Source organism: Lycium barbarum, chromosome 4, assembly GCF_019175385.1.
Source record: "Lycium barbarum isolate Lr01 chromosome 4, ASM1917538v2, whole genome shotgun sequence".
In the NCBI taxonomy this organism is placed as follows: Eukaryota; Viridiplantae; Streptophyta; class Magnoliopsida; order Solanales; family Solanaceae; genus Lycium; species Lycium barbarum.
The window spans coordinates 125,583,111-125,604,160 of record NC_083340.1 but is presented as its reverse complement, the minus strand read 5'-3'; the positions used below and the strand labels follow the sequence as shown (position 1 = coordinate 125,604,160).

At 34.2% G+C, this 21,050-nt stretch overlaps 1 protein-coding gene across 1 annotated transcript; it reads left to right on the top strand.

Moving 5' to 3' along the window:
• Nucleotides 1-6,520: 6,520 nt before the first annotated feature.
• LOC132636374 (organelle RRM domain-containing protein 2, mitochondrial) lies at nucleotides 6,521-19,778 on the top strand. Its single transcript, XM_060353213.1, has 4 exons — nucleotides 6,521-6,730; nucleotides 9,741-9,809; nucleotides 9,918-10,024; nucleotides 19,281-19,778. The coding sequence occupies exons 1-4, from the start codon at nucleotides 6,577-6,579 to the stop codon at nucleotides 19,410-19,412; spliced, it is 462 nt and encodes a 153-aa protein (XP_060209196.1). The 5' UTR covers nucleotides 6,521-6,576; the 3' UTR covers nucleotides 19,413-19,778.
• Nucleotides 19,779-21,050: the final 1,272 nt, after the last annotated feature.

Below are 21,050 nucleotides of genomic sequence, written 5' to 3'. Positions count from 1 at the left end.
TTATGTTTCCCTTTTCTGCACTGGTTCGATTCCTATGGTGCACCAATTCTGAAGTTGGATTTCTTTAAATATTCGAAGCCCATATATTCACTTTTGGAGTTCATAGCCGTGGTTTGCTAGCTGTTGGTATCAAGATTAGTTTTGAGTAATTTACCATGATAAAAAATAGGTTAGTTTTGAGGAATGGTGGTACTCTTTGTTCAAATGCTTGTCTACTATTCACGCTATGCTCAGCATGGAAGTCAGAGTAGGGTTTCAATCAAGCCTGAGAATTTTTGTGCTGCTGTATTTGTGTATTTTAGAAGTGTAAATGAAACGCTCCTTTAGTTTTAAGTAACTAATTTCTACTTTGATAAGTAATTTTCGTTATGTTCTGGGTAGGATCTCCGAGTCACACATTTTCACAAAAATTGATGAAATGTTCCAGGCATGCTCTTTGTAATGGTATATTTTAATTGCATATGTGAAATGATATATTTGAAAATTACAATAATAACGGAATATGTTTTCATCTTGACAAAGTTCAAGCTAAATACTATAAGACGGAGGGTCAATTAACTTTAGAAGGGGCGCTAAATTGGCCAAGAGAATTGGGAAAAGCTCTTTCACCAAATTCTAGTTACTTCAATAAATATTTAATGAATGATGGCGCTGTCAAGATTTTCTTTAAGACTAGATGGCTGCGCAGCCCAACACTTTGGATTATAGTGTATCTATGTGTATGTAGTTATATTTGAATAGTGCTAATATATATATATATATTTTATATTGATAATAAATATATATAAGTTTATACTGTTTTTATATATATATATATATACTATGTTCAAAACACGATTAATATAACATTGTAGTTTGTGCTTCATATCTAAAATTTTATTATATTTGTGTTTGCTATGAATATAAAGTCGGCAAAAATCTATTAATACTTTTTAATTTGGATAATTCTAATTCAAATTATTAAATTGATTATACATGTTTAAAACGAAACAAAGTAGAAATTGATTTTCTATTTAAACGAAGAAATACTATTTTTTAATTTTTGGTAAATATTCCCGGTTTAGCTCATTTTACTTGTCATGTTGTCTTTTGCATGGTTTTTTAAGGAGACGTGAATTAGAATTATACTTTGACTAATTTACCTTATTCATTATTTGATCTCTATTTGATATTAATCTCTTTTCGCATTTATTAGAGTAAGAATAAAAATGAAAAAGTAATTAAATTCTATGTTATTTTAAAATATAAATATTTTAAGTATATTTATTTTGGTAAACATAACAAATAAATGACATGGCGGAATAGCAAATACAACAATTAAATATCTAGATTAGATCTTAGGCTAATATAAGAAAAGAAAGGAAATTGTATGTATTTGCCTACTTAACATTTTGAAGAAAAACAATAATATGGGATCCATGTTTTTTGCTGTGCAATAATTTCATTTGCTCCCACTAATGGGTTGATGCGCATATGACAATGAATCCACAATTATTGACTTGATGGGGATACTTTGGGAATTACATGAATATTGTTTGATTTTTTAATATATGGGGTGCACGTTTTTTTTTTTTTTTTTTTTACATTGCTTTTTTTTTAATATGGGGTCCACTTTTTTTTTCATGAGTTTGGAGAGGGTGGGTCCACTTTTTTCCTCTTTTTTTTCTAATATTGCTTGGCGTTTTTAGTATGGGGTCCGCCTTTTTTTTTTCTTTTTTAAGAGTAACTGACGACGAAGCATGGGTAAACCAATGCTTCTATATAGTAGAAAAATGAAAATATAATAAAGTATTTCTATCTACTTTTTAGAAGAGTTGGTAATATTATAAAGTATAAAATGTCATTTTTTTGCCCTTAAATAAAAAAGTGGGTGGGACCACAAAGAATTTTTTTGCCCTTAAATAAAAAAGTGGAACCAAGGGACGGACAACGATCTTGCTTATAAACCGGCTCTTCTATATAGTAGTAAAGCGATATATATATATATATATATTATGTTCAAAACACGATTCATATAACATTGTAATTTATGCTCCGTATCCAAAACTTTATTATATTAGTGTCTGCTACGAATACAAAGTTAGCAAAAAATTATTAATACTTTCTTGTTTAGGAATGATGATTTCTTGTTTAGATTATTAGAGAATATGTTAGAATTCAGTTGGAATAATTAGAGTAGGCTTACCTTGGTGTTCTTGATGATGGAGGAGGGTAGGAGGTCGTTCTAGGGTTTGAAGGAATGAAAAATAATGATTTGAACTGATATGGACGAATATATATTGTTCTAGAAAATTAATTTTTTTGGCCCAGTTAAATACTGGCCGTATTTTGAAATACTGGCCGTATTTTGAAATACGGTCCGTAATTTTGAAATACGGACTGCACTGCGTCTCTTCGGTAAAATGGCCATAACTCTTTGCACAGATGTCTGTTTGACCCCCATAATATACCGTTGGAAATGTATTTCAAAGATCTACAACTTTCATCAAGGAAGTTTTCCCAAATTCCAAATAAGTTTTGAAATACGGGCCGTATTTTGAAATACGGTCCGTTTTTAACAATGTAGCCTCCAAATGTCAAATTCCAGAATGCTCAGAAATCTTTGGTACTAGTTTACGACTTGAAATACTGGATGTATACTGAAATACGGTCACTGTTCATGGGCGTAAACCACCATCTTATAACTGAAGAGGAAATTTCCAATTCCCACATTCTTTATCTGGTTTTCTAAGTCTAGGATCATGGTCAAAGCTTAGTTAAAGGTACGGGGTGTTACATGATACCCGCATTGCATGCATTCCCATCCATTCATGATGCATGGCCGATACCCGGTGATGATCCAGTATCGTTGATTGAGTGAAAATGATATTTTGATAAAACTTTTTACTTGAGTGATTGTGAGATGGTCGATGTCTGATGATCAATTCTGGAATCGTTGATTGTGTGAAACTGATTGATACATTGTTGGCGTACCTCGTTGTTGGTAGTTGTGATATTGAGCTTGATTGTTGATGTTGATACACGCATTGCACGCATTCTCATCCATTCATAATGCATGGCCGATACCCGGTGATGACCCAGTGTCGTTGATTGAGTGGAACTGCTATTTTAATAAAACTCGTTTACTTGAGTAATTGTGAGATGGTCGATGTCCGATGATCAATTCTGGCATCGTTGTTGCATGGCCGATTCCGATGATATTTCCGGAATCATTGTTAGTGCATGGACTCCGCGGGTCCCCCAAAGTGGCGCCGGTAAGAACCCCCGTGGGCAAAGATCCAGGGTCCCGTCTGTCTGTTGGAAAAAGATCCGGGACTGGTGGCGCTTAGACTTCGCGAGTCACGCTGGGTTGTGCTACCGAGACGTCGATATTTTCGTCCGGAGTACATGTGTACACCTCATTTGCATGGCATTGCATTGCATTCATACACTATTTGCATTGCATTGTATTCATACACTATTGTATTGCATTGCATTATGATTTGATTTTGAGATGTTGGTGTTGTACTTATGGTGTCGGATTCGGACTTAATATATTCAGACTTGGCACATTTGGGATTAGATGCTTTACTTAGGCAATGACGTGTACTTGGATTTGGATTTATTGATTGAACTTGTTAAAGTATTCCATAGATCGTCCGTAAGATTAGTTATATATTTGGTCTTTATATGATGTAGGATAACGAGTGTGTTAATGATGAGTTGACTACTAGACTAAAACGAACAATTTAATGATATGTGAGTTGCGAGATTGGCTAGTGATTATTGGGGTGAAGTTAATGATTAAAAGGTATTGATGTACAGTGTGGTAGATAGAAGTATGACTTGATTGGGTTGTTATCATGTTTATCTATGAATCCTTTTACTGATATGTGTTACTAACCATTGTCGGCCTATGATACTTACTCAGCACGCGTGGATTGTACTGATATTGCACTTGCTCCACCCTTTTTTTGGTGTAGATTGTTTTTAGGTAGTTAATTGTGATATGAAGCGGAAATGTGCGGTGCCTATCTGGAAGGCCTCCTCCCATTTCATTCCGGGACGGAGGTTGAATCTTAGAATGTAGTGGAAGTCTGAGATCATCAGTCGCTCTTATACTAGTCTAGACTAAGCCATGGGAAGTTGGATCGAGTCTGTAATCATTTATTGGTTGTAATCTCATCGAATCTTGAGTTTATTAAATATATATTATGATGTTCCGCTGTTATTTCTAAGTATCTATTGGTTTAGAGCCTGTTTGGATGGGCTTATGCCTATAAGCTGTTTGCAGCTTATAAGCTAAAAAAAATAAGTTGGGGTAGTCTAAATTTTTTTTTGGTTTATAAGCTGTTTTTAGCTTGTAATCTGCTTTAGATAAGCTAAGTCAAATGGGCCCAATTATTTTTTTGAGCTTATTTTAAGCACAAAATGACTTTAAGCTGGCCAGCCAAACACTCAAAAAGCTGAAAACAGCTTATAAGCAACTTATAAGCCAATCCAAACGGGCTCTTAAATGAATCATCTTTATTTAATTGTTGTGTATTCAAAGAGAGGGTTCACCTATCGAAGTGGGAAGGATAGGTGCCTGCGCGGTCCTAAAATGGGTCGTGACAATAAATCTCTATAAAACGCTGAATGGTCTGCATATCTAAACCCCTAAATGGCTTCACATAAGGGCCCCAAGATCTGAATAGTCTGCATATCTAAACCATTTTTTTGTGCGGAATGCCCTTCAAAGGCGCTAGGCTTTAATTTTTGTCCCTCAAGTTTGAAATCTTTAATTTTTGTCCTTTCCCTAAAATTCATGGGTTATGGGTTCGAACCCCTGCTCAATCAAATATTAAAAAAAATAAAAATCGCAAGAAAGAAGTTTGCCTTAATAGGCCTAAATTTTTTCCAAAATTAGGCCTATTCGGGTAAAAGTTAGGCCTCAAGGTAGAGGTTTGTAAAATTCCAACTAAGTAAAAAAAAAAAAATTGCCTGAAGGCAAACCTCTGCATTTGCATGCAAAACTTTGTCTTGCTAATCCAAACTGTACCTTACGATTTTTTTTTTAAATTTTGACTGAGCGGGAATCGAACTCGAAACCAAGAAATTTTTAACGAAGAACAAAAATTAAAGACCACTAATTTGAGGGACAAAAATTAAAGGGCAGTGCCTTTGAAGGGAAATCGTGCAAATGACCCCTAAATGGCCTTACATTAGGGCCCCAAAATCGGCTATCTATGCATAATAACGCATCGGTAAACTTACAGGAATAGTTACCCTTTAGTAGGTCCTTACCTCTAGTAGCTACCTTTTCAATATTACCAACTATAGCTACTATTTGATGAACATATGTATTTTAACGGGTGTATTTATTTGTTTTCAAATACATAGTTTTTTTTTGTTTTTGCTTTGATATATTTCAGTGATTCTTTTTGCTATAATGTATTTATGTGTCTTGTTTTTTTATACATTTCAGTGATTTTTTTTTGGATGTATTTCAATGGCTTTTTATTTTATTTTTATGTATTTCTTTGATGTATTTCAAATACATTGTGTACATTCCAACTACATATGAAGCCAAATACATCAAATTTCATGTATTTGAATGGATTTCAACAAATACATTAAGATACAGGACAAAAAAATCCAAATACATTCAAAAACAGTGTGTTTGGCTATTAACAAAATACACTAAAAAATACACTTTAAAAATACAAACACAAATACATTAAAAAATAATGTATTTGTGAGATGTAGATTTTTTGAATGTATTTGTATTTAGCTTTTAACAAATACACACAAAATACAAAAAATACACACGGCCAGATCTGAGACACCACCACCACCAAAAACCCTAAACTGAGACACTATCACCATAAAAAATCCTAATCTCTCCACCACCACCAAAACCCTAGCATCAAAATGGACTCTAGCATCAAATCTGCTAATAACCAAACTTGCCCAATCGTGTGTGGACAAATTTCATACTTTATTTTTTGTTTTTGTGTGGCAGTTAAAGATTCGTGGGTGAAAATCAATACTTTACTTGAAAGACTATCAAACCAATATTTCAAAAATTGAAATTCAACATTGTAAATTCTGAAAGTATATGATGCCCAAGATGAGCCTTCTTGTTCCATTTGTCAATACAAGCTGGTTAAAATGAGAGAGGGGCGGCGCGGCTGTGGTGGTGGTGGTTGAGAGAAGGGGAGAGATATTTTTTAGGGTTTTGAGAAATAAAAAATCTGAAATAGATAGTGATTGGAAAAAAAGAAAGATATATATATTTGGGTATGTATTTTTGATATAGCTACCAATTGTAATTTAGAAAAGTTAATTAGCTATTAAATATAATTAAATAAAAAAATAATTAATATTAACAATTAGGTCTTAAAAGAAATTACAATGAGTAAAAATTCCTAATGCATGCATGGTATGCCTCGAACCAAACCCGAGAGAACGTGTGTGGTATTCGGCCCATTGGCAACCCAATATAGCCCAACTGTAATAAAGTAGTCAATAGTATTTGTATAAAACCCCCTACTACTTTCATCCTGCTCAAAACAATAAATCTGTGTAGAACCCTGATAGCATCTAAACCCCTAAATGGCCTTATTACGAGCGGCGGTCCCGATAGCAGCAAGAGGAGGTGTGAGGGCACTTTTTTCAACATTTTCTTCTAATTTTCCTTTCAATCCACCGCAGCCGCAAGTAGAAAAGGCGCCGCCTGCTGAACCATCCACCAATCTCTTTGTTTCCGGTTAGTTTCCTTTCATATCTCTCAATGGTATATTAGGAAATATATATTTGTATTGAAATTTTACTAGGTGTTGGGTAAGAGTTTTACAGTATTTATTTAGGGGGCAGGTGTTAGTTTGTTTGTCTTTCTGCTGTTACTGCCTTTTCATCTTTTCTTGAAAGAGCGGAGGGTCTGTTGGAAACAGCCTCTCTAAGGTCTCTCCAGACCTCACTTGTGGGATCACACTGGGTTATTGTTTGTGTCCTTTTTTCGCCTGATATATGTTTAATGACTTTAATTGTATTGATTGAGCACATGTTAGGTTGTGTTTGGTATGACTGAAAATGTTTTCCACGGTAAGTAAGTTATTTTCCTACTCATTTTCCTGTGTTTGGTACGCAAAGCTGAAAAATGTCATTTTTAAGAGTGTTTGCACCTATTCTAAGAATGAGGTTTTTGAATTACGAGTGCAACTTCTGGCGGTGGGGGTAGAAGGGGTTTAGGGGGTCGGAGCGGTGGGTTAGGTTGGGGGTGGGTAGGTGCGGTGTGGCAGGGGTGGGTTGGGGATGTGTTGGTGTGTTCTAAGGGTATATTAGGAAACATATTTGTATTAAAATGTAAGAGTTTTATTTATGACTTAATACCCAGATGGACCCTTAAACTTGACATGTTTTGTAAGATAGGCATATAAACTTATAAGGTGACCAGATAGACACTTAAACTTACTCAAAGTGTATTTTTCAAGTTTTTCAGTTGTTTTGAAAACAAAAACTATATTTTTCAAACACTCACAATTTTCATGGCCAAACAAGCCCTAAATATATCACAAAATATTTTTTTTAAAATGCAAAAATAAGGCAAACGCATATACATGAGACTATAAATGTGCACTTAAACCAATAAATACTCGCTAATCGCAATTTTGCAGCTTTCAATTAACTCGGATTTTTTTTACACTTGAATAATTAAAAAACAATAACTTTAACCAATAAAAATCCTTAAAAAAAGAAATTTCAAATTAAGAATTTTTTTTTTTTTTAAGGATTTTCTTTTCGGCTTTACAGTTTTCTTAATTTGAAATTTCTTTTACACTTGAAATACTGAACTTAGAAATTTCTTAATTTGAAATTTCTTTTTTTAAGGATTTTTATTGGTTAAAGTTATTGCTTTTTAATTATTCAAGTGTAAAAAAAAAATCCGAGTTAATTGAAAGCTGCAAAATTGCGATTAGCGAGTATTTATTGGTTTAAGTGCACATTTATAGTCTCATGTATATGCGTTTGCCTTGTTTTTGCATTTAAAAAAAAATATTTTGTGATATATTTAGGGCTTGTTTGGCCATGAAAATTGTGAGTGTTTGAAAAATATAGTTTTTGTTTTCAAAACAACTGAAAAACTTGAAAAATACACTTTGAGTAAGTTTAAGTGTCTATCTGGTCACCTTATAAGTTTATATGCCTATCTTACAAAACATGCCAAGTTTAAGGGTCCATCTAGGTATTAAGCCTTTATTTATTCTAAGGGGAAGTTGTTAGGCATCCCTCATAACCTATCTGAATATAGTCCTTAAACTTAGTTTGACTGCACTATAGGGGGATTATTTATTTCATCATGTACCTGTTTTAAAGAAAGTGAAGAAAAGGAGTTCTAATTAGTTCCTAGTTCACTTTATATGTTTTTTTCTGGTAGTATATGTTTAATGATTTTAATTGTATTGATTTTGAGAACTATTTAGGGTGTGTTTGGTATGACAGCAAAATGTTTTCCTTGAAAATGATCTCTTGGAAAATAAGTGGTTTTCGTACTCATTTTTTTGTGTTTGGTAGGCAAAGCTGAAAAATGTCATTTTAAGAGTATTGACATATATTCAAAGAATAACACTATGACATTTATGAAGTCTGAGTGCAGCTTCTGGCGGTGGGGTAGGCTGGGGGGAGGTGGGGGTAGTGGCCATTAGACCGTAGGTGGGTGTGTGGGGATAAGTGGGGTGGGTCGGGTGGGTGGGGTAGGCAGGGTTGGTGCGGTGTGGTGTGGATGGGGTGATGTTGGTAGGCAGGGAGGGGTTGGGTGGATAGTACTGGGTTGGGTTTGGGATGTGTTGGTGTGTTTTTATTGATTCAGAAAATGCTTTCCCTCAAATTTTTAAGGAAAACATTTTCCAAGATATTTAGTGCAACCAAACAAAGGAAAATAGGGAGACTGTAATGTTTAATAATTTAAATGTATTGATTGAGAACTTTTATTGTATGTTTTTCCACGGCTATATCCATACAACTTCATGGTGAATGTTCAATATGAGCTCAGAGGTTTCCACTTCTCTGATTCCGAATCAGTCTATGTTTTTGCTTGAAACTATCACGAAATTTTTGTATTGGATCTTCCAGATCATTTCGGGTAGTAGGTTCTGACCCTTGTTAAATTCTGATTCTCTGGAAAAAAAGATTTCATTAAACATTGATGATGAACCCCAAAAGAAAAGAGCCGTTTGGCCATAGGCTCAAAATATTTTTCACCTTATTTGAAATTTATGGAGTTAGGTTTAAGATGGAATTGTGTTTGGTTATACTTTTTGCAAAGAATATTTGCAATATTGTTCATGTTTGAATGTACTTAAATAAAACTTCAAAAGTGAAAAGTGATTTGGAAAACAACTTATTACAGTTTATAAGCTGTTTCCAACTTTGAAATAGAACTTTAAGTTGGATTTCGAATTTTCACGGCCAAACATTGATTTTCAAATAAAGTGAAAAATTATTCCAGAAAAAAGTAAATGGATTAACTTTTATGGCCAAATGGGTCCCAAGTATCCCAACTTTTCTTGAAAACCATTTTGTAATTTGTTTTGATTGTCGAATGTATTGTAAGAAATGAGATGAGTAGATTAGGTAGATAATGATGTATTTTGTTGACAAATGGACATCAATAGGTGTTTATGGTTCACTTCACTGTTTTCAAAAGAAATGTTATACTTCTGGGTTTTCCTGCTGTTATTGTTTTTCAAACTTCCTCTTTCTTTTTATCCTCTATCCAGGTCTTAGCAAACGTACTACCTCGGAAGGGCTTCGAGATGCATTTGCCAAACACGGTGAAGTGGTCAATGGTCCGTTTTACTTGTATCTTACATATCTCACTGGTTAAAACGTTTTGATGAGAGTGAATATGATGAAACAGTATAAATGTATTTATCTAGTATGTTATGCTTTTGCAGCCAGAGTGGTGACAGATCGTGTATCTGGTTATTCAAAGGGTTTTGGTTTTGTTAGATATGCAACCTTGGAAGATGCTGCATCTGGTATAAAGGGCATGGATGGCCAGGTGAGTTGTCATTCTTGGGTGCTTCTTTTTCCAAGTAGTGAGCGAATTTACTTGCGCATAACTTTTTGTATCCAAAACTCTGCCTATTGACCTCCAACAGAATGACTAAAACAAGGATAGTTATAGTTATCTATTATATTACATACTCATTTTTATTTCTGATTGGGAGTAATAATCTGAATTGCTGTGCTTATCATGATAATTGTGGAGGATGGGAAACTTTCGTATTAATCGGGAATAAACATGAATTGCAATTTAAAATTTGAGGCGCTTAAACATTGGAAAAGTTTGATAAGATTGGAATATCCAGATGTGGTCAATTTTTTTTTGTCAACTTTCTGTGTCATATTCTTTTAAAAAAAGCTCTCTGTCTATTCCAGCAATTCAGGTTTTATAATCAAAGGGAATGCAGTTAATTTATAAGCATCAAGTGCAAAGGCTTCTGATCTTTTTCGTGACTAAAGAACTCAAAGGAAAAGGAGTAATAAGACCTAGTAAATACAGAGATAAAGAACCTTAAGCTCTGTGTTCACATAAAAACCAAAGGAGCATGTATTTCGAGTTTCAGTCTAAGCATCTCCCAGATGGATTTGTTTTCCTTGTGTGGATATGAGTACCATTACACGTCTGTCCTTTTTCTTTTTCACTTTCCAGGATTAATTTGATATTTTCATTCTTGGCCGTTTTGTGGACCAAACACACTTTTAGTGTGTTGAAAGCAGAGTAATACTGACTTAGCTTATTGCTCTGTCCTTCAATCCCTTTGAAGTCAAACTTTATTCTGAAATACTGTTTTATACATAATATAATTTTCAACCTAGATAAATATTAGATATATTTCATCTGTCTAAATTAATAGATTGAAGTTTTAAACTTTGAAGCGTTGTTTAGTATGTATGTACTGTTGTGAAATTGTTTTCCGGATGAAAATTTTTTCCTCAAAAGAGACATACTTTCCCCAAAGTTGAAGATAAAAATACTTTTGTACTTTCAGGGTGCTAGCTTTCTTTACTACCATTTCTTCTCCTGCTGTATAATCTATATTATTTGCTTTTATTAACATGTAAAACTATTCATAGTCATGGCTATCACCAAATATCACCTTACGCTGACCACTTTCTCTTTCATTACCTCCGTTCATAACTGCAATTTAGGAAAATATTTCTTGTACAAAACGTCTTATGAAGAATGCCTTACCTCAAATCATATGTTTGTAAATGAACCCTCTAGAGGAAAACCTTAACAAGATTTGGTAACTGGCTATATAGGTAGAGGAGAGATTCAAATGCCGAAAAATGAGAACATACAAAAAGATATGATTCTATACGAGGAACACTCAATCTCAATACAAATAGTAACCTTATTGCTGCACCAAAGACATTAATGAGGAAGCTATTCCTTGGATGTACTAAATCAAACGCTTTGCTGTCAAAAGCCTTCCAATTCTCTCCCTCCAAACTACCCATGCAAGTGTTAATGGAGCAACATACTGCACTCGTGCCTTCTAATTCGTACTCTGAAAACCCAGCTAAGTAGAGCATTCTTCACAGTATTCTACATGATCCACCTCAAGCTTTTGGATTCAGAAATGTGCCAATCCTTTACTGTGAACCATGTGAAAAACGCACCAGGGATCTAAACTTATGGATGAGTGAAACCCGACTCCGCTCAAGTGACAACTTACAGTAGTAAGTCTTAACTGAGAACTATCCACTCTTCCCTTACTTTAACATCCAACATCCAAGATCTTGGCTCACTACTAGTAAGGTTTGTTTATTAAGCATTCAATTAAAATTTGAAATTTTGTTATCTTTCAATCCCGGAAGTTCTTTCTAAATTTTAGATCCCAAATTACACCCCTCATGTAATCTCTGAACTTATTGGACTGTCATCCCAAATCAATTGAGATGGTTGTATACTATCTTTACAAGAAAATGTATGCCTACATAGGGGTGACAAATGGGCAGTTTGGGCTAAGATGGGTTGTGTCAAGATGGGCTGAATGGGTCATTGCTCAACCCTGCCCAAAGTCTACTTGGGCTAAGATGCATTGGGTCAAGATGGGTAAACAATGGTCATAGCCCAATCTGCCCAATTTGGCACATAATTTAAACTCAAAAATTAATACTACTAGTAGTTAGTGCATATTATATATTCGAAAACCTAATGCGGATGCAACATAATGTATTTTCAAGTAGTCTATCATGATTTAATAATTTAGTCGATAATCTTTTATATTTATGTGCTATATAAAGCACTGTTGAAGAAATATATGAGTATTGACATATTTTAACATGCATCATTTAGATTGTAGCTCTTGTATACTGTAATTTTTACGACAGTGACGCAATTATATGATTTATCTGGTAAAGCAATTAATATTTAATATAAAACTAATTTTAGGAAACTAGTTTCTCTAAAAACTAACTGGCAATGCCTAGCGAGCTTGATGATCAAATAAAATTAATCACTAGCTAGCTTATTAAAGTGAATTGCGTGTATGTATAGCAATATAATATGTGAAGTAGATGACAAGTTAATGTGCTATACAAACCATAAGGTACATGTTTTCCTTTTATTAAAAATTTAAATAATTGTAGTCAATGTTTAGATAAAATCTTAAAACTTAAATAAGTACTTAATTAATCTAGATGGATGCATAATACTATATTCAAACATTAATGGAAGTAAGTAAAACATTTATATCTATCTTGGATAATCATGAGTTGAGCTCTAATTATTGGGGTTGAAGTTTGAAAAGTGCTAGGTTGAGTTTGGGTTGCTTCATGTGTTCACTTTGGGCTAGCTTTTGTCATAGGTTATGATGGGTTGTTCTCAAACATAACCCATTTATAAAGTAGCTCATGTCCAATCCATTAAAACTTGGACGAGTTGGGCGGGTCAAATGGGTTTGGGCTGAATTTGCCACTCCTACACCTACATAATCAGGTGCACTGATTTGGAAAAACCTATAATATAAGTAGGGGTGGCAAAATTAACCCAAACTCATTTAATCCGTTGAATCCGCCCAAGTTTTAATGGGTTTCGGCAAGAGTGATTTTGACGATGGGTTGATTTGGGCTATACCCAAGTTAGCCTATCTCAATTTAGTACCCCATGATTGATGCCCAAACTTGACCCATGGAATTGCTCATTTTTAGCTTGTAGAAATGCCTTTTTACTGGAGCCTTCTCTACGAAAATTCTCTATATCTCAAAGAAGTAGTTTTTGTTTTATTTTAATGACTTTATTTGTTCTCATTTCATTTAATTCTGGAATAATACTCCGACATAGCTAGAGCCCTTGAACTTTTCATTATAGATTTGGTGAAAAGTTATATACTCTTCACTGGAGTGGACGAAAGAGTTTTTATCGCCGGCGAAATTAAAATTAGAACTTATGTATTTTTCGTTCTACTTTTGTTGAAAACAATAATTTACTTCTCAGTTTTTTTTTCCAACTCGATGAGATAATTAGGTTTTAACTAAATTATGAATAACTCAACCCAGTAAATGGTTCAGTCTTCCAGAATTTAGTATTTTTTTAGTGTTTTATGTATTGACTTGACATGAATTTGAATAAAAAATATAATTAGTAATGATTCATATAATTAGTCTCAACTTGCAATTGTTTAATTGGGCTAGAATAAAATCTGCTTGAATCAAGACCTACCCACCAAAAACCATCGCATAGCTTAAAGAAAAATAAACATATAAACAAAACACGTACAACACAAGCATATGTCACGTATAAAAATTGAGACACGAAATTCTAATTGGATTTTTTTATTGGATACTCACAAGAAAGGCAAGTCGATGGAAAATTGCATAATTATATTAAAAACGAGCAACAACAACATACTTAGTGTAATCCCACGAGTGGGGTCTTGGGAGGGCGGTCATAATAATATTAAAAAACAATAACCAAAATATAATATCTCTACACGAAAAGATAGGATCATAGGAGTATTGTGTATATATTAATAATAACATAGGAAATGATATTTGCCGTAAAATTCAAATCGTGATGGAGATTAAGAGCTTTTTTGGATGGACTTATAACTTGCCATAAGTTAGGAATAAAAACAAGTGCTTAAAAACCATTTTAGGTTAAAAGCACCTAAAATAAGCCAATCCAAACAGGCTCTAAATTTAATGCTAACATTGCAAGTTCAACTCATATTTGAAATATTGTGGGTAAAAATGAAAATTTCTAACTTAATAGTACCAGTTTTAAAAAAATGAAAATTTCTAATGAATTACAACAACAACAACAATGAATCAATGTGATCCCACTACAAAGACCTTCCCCCTACCTTTGTGAGGTAGAGAACATGTTTTCGATAGACCTTCGGTTCGAAAGATTTCTATCTAACCAATTGTTAAATTTAAATTACTATTTCTTTTAAATTTTATGTTTCTTTTATATTAGGTGAATAATGGAAAAGTTTGAAATTGTAAAAATAACGGGTCAAGTTGGTCGGGTTGAGTTATGACACATTGTTTAGCTCATCTTGATCCAACCAATCTTAGCCCAAGTAAAATTTGGGCAGGTTTGGGCATTGACCCATTTATTGGTTCAACCCATCTTGATCCGCCCAACTTTAGCCCAAACAACCCATTTGCCATCTCTAAATATAAGCAAACAATCAATATCAATTAACTATTGGCATTGTGCATATGTGAAAGCATATCCATCCGAAATCTGGTAAATGTACGCCTACATGGGGTGGCAAATGGACAGTTTGGGCTAAGATGGGCTGGGGCAAGATGGGCTATATGGTTCGTCACCAACCCTGCCCAAAATCTGCTTGGGCTAAGATGCGTTGGGTCAAGATGGGCTAAACAATGGGTCATAACTTAACCCACCCAACTTGACATATAATTTAAGCTCTTAAATTAATCCTACTAGTAGTTGGTGCATATTATTTATTCGAAAACCTAATGAGGATGCAACATACTATATTTTCAAGCAGATTTAATAATTTAGTCGATTGTCTTATACGTATGTCCTATATAAAGTACTATTAAAGTAATAGTATATGAGCATTGACAAATTTTGACATGCATCATTTAAATTGTAGCTCTTATATACTGTAATTTTAATGACTGTGATGTAATTATATAATTTATCTGGTAAAGCAATTAATATTAAATTTAAATACTAAGGTGCCGTTTGGCTATAAAAATTATTCGCTTTTTTTTCGGAATCAGCGTTTGGCCATGAAAATTCCGAATACAACTTGAAATTGTATTTCGGAATACCAAAAACTCAAAAAACTTGTTTTTCAATTTTTTTTTCACTTTTTTACAACTACATTTCACCAAAAATTACAATTTCAAAAACTATGGCCAAACACAACTCCAACTCCAACTCTAACTATGGCCAAACACAACTCCAACTCCAACTCCAAAATTCCCAAAAAAAATGATTTTTTTTTTTGGTATTTATGGCCAAACGGCACCTAATATTAGGAAATTAGTTTGCTTAAGAACAAACTGGCAACGCGTAGTAAAATTTATGCTCAAATTAAATTAATCACTAGTTAGCTTCCTGAAGGGAATTGTGTGTATATATAGCAATATAATATGCGACGTAGACGGCAAGCTAATATGCCATACAAACCATAAGGTACAAGTTTTCCTTTTATAAAAAATTTAAATAAATATAGTCAATGTTTAGATAAAAATCTAAAACTCAAATAATATTTGGTTAATCTAGATGGATGACATAATGCTATTCAAACATGGTTGGAGGTAAGTATAACATTTATATCTATCTTGGATAATCATGAGTTGAGCTCTAATTATTGGGGTTCAAGTTTGAAAAGTGATAGGTTGAGTTTGGCTTGCTTCGTGGGTTGACTTTGGGCTAGCTTTTTGTCATAGGTCTTTATGGGTTGTACCCAAATATAACTCATCTATAAGGTAGCCCATGCCCAACCCATTAAAACTTGGACGGGTTGGGTGGGTCAAATGGGCTTGGGCTGAATTTGCCACCCCTACACCTGTATAATCAGGTGCACTCATTTGGAGAAAACCTATAATATAAGTAGGGGTGGCAAAATTAACTCAAACTCATCTAACCCGCCCAAGTTTTAATGGGTTTGGACAAGAGTGATTTTGATGACGGGTTGATTTGGGCTATTCCCAAGTTAGTCCATCTCAAATCAGTAGCTCAAATTGACCCATGATGATGCCCAAGCATGACCCATGAAATTGTTGCTCACTCTTAGCTTGTAGAGATACCCTTTTACCAAAACCTTCTCTGAAAATTCTCTATATCTCAAAGTTGCAGTTTTATTTTAAGTTAATGACTTTACCTATTCTTATTTCATATAATTCGGTAATAATACTTGGACGTAGCTAGAGCCTTCGAGCTTTTCATTATAGATTTGGTGAAAAGTTATGTACTTTTCACTGGAGTGGACGAAAGAGTTTTGATCGCTGGTGAAAGTAAAACAAAAAGTTATGTACTTTTTGTACTTTTTGTGGAAGACAATAATTTACTGTTCAGCTTCTTTTCGATTCGATGAGATAATTAGGTTTTTACTAGATTATGAACAGCTCAACCCAAGAAATGGTTAAATTTTAGAGAACTTTAGTATTTATTTAGTTTCATGTATATTGACTTGGGATGAATTTAAAATAAATAAAAATATAATTAGTAATGATTCATATAATTGATCTCAACTTGCAATTGTTTAATTGGGACTAGAATAAAATCTGCTTGAATACCTACCCACCAATAACCATCACATAGCTAAAATGAAACACATACATTACAAGCATATGTTATGTATAAAGGTTGAGACACGAAATACTAATTTTTTTTTTTTCACTGGATACTTCTCACAAGAAAGGCAAAGTCAATGGGCAATTGCATAAAAATATTACCAAACAACAACAACCACCCAGTGAAATCCCACAATGTGGGGTCTGGGAACGGTAGAGTGTATGCAGACCTTACTCCAAGGTAGGACGGCTATTTCCGAAAGACCCTCGGCTCAATAGAAAGGATAAAAAGAGGTCAGATAAGGCCAAGAAATTCAAAGCGATATTGAAATGAAAATAACAAAAGCGATTAAGCCATGATTAAGCAGTTTGCAAAGGGACCAAAAATATTACCAAACAATAACCAAAATTTAATATCTCTACATGAAAAGATATCATTGGAGTATTTTGTGTGTGTGTCTATATATATAGAAATGATATTTGCTGTAAAATTCAAACTGTAAAGGCGATTAAATTAATGCTAACATGGCAAGTTCAACTTATGTTTGAAATGTTGAGAGTAAAAATGAAAATTTCTATCTAACGAAGCAAATTTAATTACTTTTTTTTTATAGGTCTCTTTTATATTAGATGAATCATGGAATGTAAGTTTCAAATTGTAAAAATGATGGGTCAAGTTGGGTTAGGACTCATTGTTTAGCTCATCTTGACCTAACCCATCTTAGCCCAAGTAAATTTGGGCAGGGTTGGGCATTGTTCAACCATTTAAATGGTAGAAGCCAAAACTCTGAAACATATATCAACAATTTGATTCTTTGAAACATTTCTGAGAAATGAAAGATTGGTTAGAGAAAAAAAAAAGTACCTTGAGAAATATGGGGAGGGGTTGATCTTTATCGGCTCGCTTCGCTCTTCAAGCTCCTCCCCCCTTACTCAACCTTAACATCTATAAAAAAGCCCTTCCCAAAATCCCTTGCTCCAGGTTTTGACTGGTTCGAAAGGACCAGGAAGCAAATGTCTATTCAATAGATTTGTTCGACCTTTCTTTCATTTAGTTTGACCCATCTTGCCCCGCCCAACTTTAGCCCAAGTAGCCCATTTGCTCTCTCTAAATATAAGCAAGCGTGAGATGGCAAATGGGCTGTTTGGGCTAAAGTTGGGCGGGTCTCTAAATTGAAGTTTTTTTTTATATTACCTTTCTTAAAAAATATATATATATATATATATATATATATATATATAAGCAAGCAATCATCATATTAACTATTCCTTAATCTCAGCTATATGACCTCTATCCATTCTCCTATTCAGGTCGTGTGCATACTTGAAAGCATATCCACACTAATTCTATGGATGATTTTTTTTCCCGGTTAAAGTCGCTATTTAGACGACTATCATATAACTATTTTATGCTGGTCGTTGACTTGATGCGATACAGTTTCAATACTTGGGTCCTCCAGTATATTCAATGTACACTGATAATTAAGCGCCATAAGCGTCCAAACCCATATATTTTTTTTGATGAAGTAAGTTGTTATATTCAAAAGCGTCAAAGCAGATGCAAAAAGCTTTACAAAGAAAAGGTTAAAAACTCCAGTCACCGCAAAAAAACTAGTAAGTGCTGGGAGTTAACATCGTTCACAGGGGATAGATTGCTCCAACTAAAAAGGTTATCTAAGCACTTTGATTTTAGAGAACAGTTAGGAGTTGAAGTCCCATCAAAGCATCTGCTGTTCCTCTCTCCATAAACACCAAAAAATACACGCAGGTATCATTTACCAGATCTTGTTGATGGTTTTGTCCACTTTCCATAAGCTCCAACTCCTGTATATTGTGTTAATGGTATCTAAGGCCCCTTGTTTCAATAATTGGGTCGTCCACTACTGATGGTTGCATGGTTGGGTTAATCGCTCAGTACAGTTATTGAGCCTTCTCTCTCTCTCTCTCTCTCTCTCTCTCTCTTTTTTCTGCCCAGTTTGGAGCCGTTATGGGGTTTGGCAAATCCCAGCTTGATTTTTTCTGACATTTAAAAAGAAAAACGGACAAACAGTACTGCTTGTTCATTGTTTCCTTTATATTTACGTGGTGAATTTCTTCCTTACCAAAATTTGCCCGGTGAATTTCTTGAGTGTCTTTCTTCATAGCTGGCTGTGTGTGTTTCTTTTAGCTTGCCAATTGTTCGATCCACAGAGCTGTAATATTAACCTGAGCACGTTAATATGGTATGGTATGTGCATGTGGTAACTTTTACTTGTTAGTTTATATAGGTGCTCCCTGTATAAACACCAAATTTCTGATACAGGATTATAATCACCACCGTTTTGTAGTTGGTTTGTGAATATGTTTCAGATTTTGTCTCGTCTTTTCCACGTTCATGTGTTTGTGTTTACATAGGGACATATGCCATTTCACCTTCTCTTTTATAATTGTTGATGAACATGTCGATGCATGTTATTTAATATAGTAATTGCTAATTGGTTCTAGGAGGGTAAAGTTATGCTCTTTCACTTTCTTTTTTGTAGTTCCTTGATGGATGGGTCATTTTTGCCGAGTATGCGAGACCAAGGCCTCCGCCTCCTTCCATGCAGGATAATGACAATGCAGGTGGATATGGCAATTATAATGCACCCATGTATGGCAGGAATAACATGTGAACTTTTATCAGCTCCTCGTGATTGGGATATTATGCATCTGCTCAAAGAAGAATTCTTTATATGAACCATGGTACTTCAATGGCGTAAACTAAATAGATGTATCGATTTTTTGGAAGTTCAGTCACCTGGTGTTTGGTGATACAAAATGTACCAGACCCTGTTCGACGTTCTTTCCAATTAAACATGTGGATCTCGATCATAAGTTAAAAGCTTGCTTAAATTATTTGTTTGTATTGGTAGATGTTTAGTTCGCTCGAACTTTCGCTAGAATGCTAAATTGTTTGTTTGTATTTGTATTGGAGCGAAATGGGCTTGAGCGGAATGAATATATTTATATGGTTGAATTATATTAGTTTATTCATTCCATATAGTGATCTAGTTTGGGATGGAGGATTAATTGATAGAGCAAATGTGAAGGTTGGATGGATATGTTCAGTTTGATTGTATCTGTAATTAAGATCCTTTAAAAGAGGAAAAGGTTAGTTGAAAAAGAGGATTTTTTTTTTCATTTTAAAAAGGGGCACGCAGCAAAAACTTAAGCAGGAGGTAGGTGTAAGTAATTCTTCAAAGCTGTGCACCAGGGCTCATTTCGTATGCGGTATAAGGGATAACAATTTTGGAATATTATGCGGATTATTTTATTCCATCTCACGTTTGATTATGAATATTAATTAGTCTTGAAAACTATTTTACCAAATTACTGGGATTAGCTATCCCTTGTAGAAAGGTGGAATAGTTACTTTCATGAAATATTCTTATTTATCCCATTTGGTCATAGAACTCCTAATTTCCTAATAAAAGTTCAGCAGCAGGATCCGTATAAGTCGGCATGCTCTCTTGGCCCCTTTTTATTTATTTCCCCATATATCCATGTTCCTTGTAACTTTGTCACTTAAACTCTCTGCAAGAAAGACTTAACGATATTGTATTTTTAACCCTCATACGTTATACCAGCAAAATCATGGTAACAAGTTATATTTGTATCAAGTGTAACTAAGCTAAGCCCTCAACTTTTGTCAACCTTTTATCATATTTAGTTAAGAATCCAAGGTAAACTCATACTGGTCTAAAGTTAAGAATCCATGGTTATTTTGGTAACACTAATGTTCTTGTGATATGAACAAAAAACAAAAAACAAAAAACAAAAAACAAAAAAAGAAAAACCAACAAAAATTGGATAAGGTTTGATTTGATTTATAGATTTAGTAGACCAACATAATTGATTTAATTTTTTAAGAAAAAATATATACAACGAGAACTATATACACCTAAACCCGTCAACCGGTTCGGGTTAACCGGTTCAAATCGGTAACTGGACCGGTAAAACCGGAACCGGAACCGGTTGAACCGGTTAGCCGGTTCCGATTAACCGTTTATTATATATCGGTCCGGTTTTAATTTTTTTGGAACAGGCACCGGTTAAACTGGTAAAACCGGACCGGTTAAACCGGTAAAACCGTTGGAACTAATTTTTTTTTTTTTTTTTTAAAATAGAGCCGTTGGGGCAGCCCAATGGACTGTTAGGCAACGGTTCATTTGCAAAAATGGCCGTTGCCAAACGGTTCCAAACCCATTTCCCCCCCCCCCCCCCCCCCCCCCCCCCAACCCCCCAAACTTTTTTTTAACACTTTAACCCAT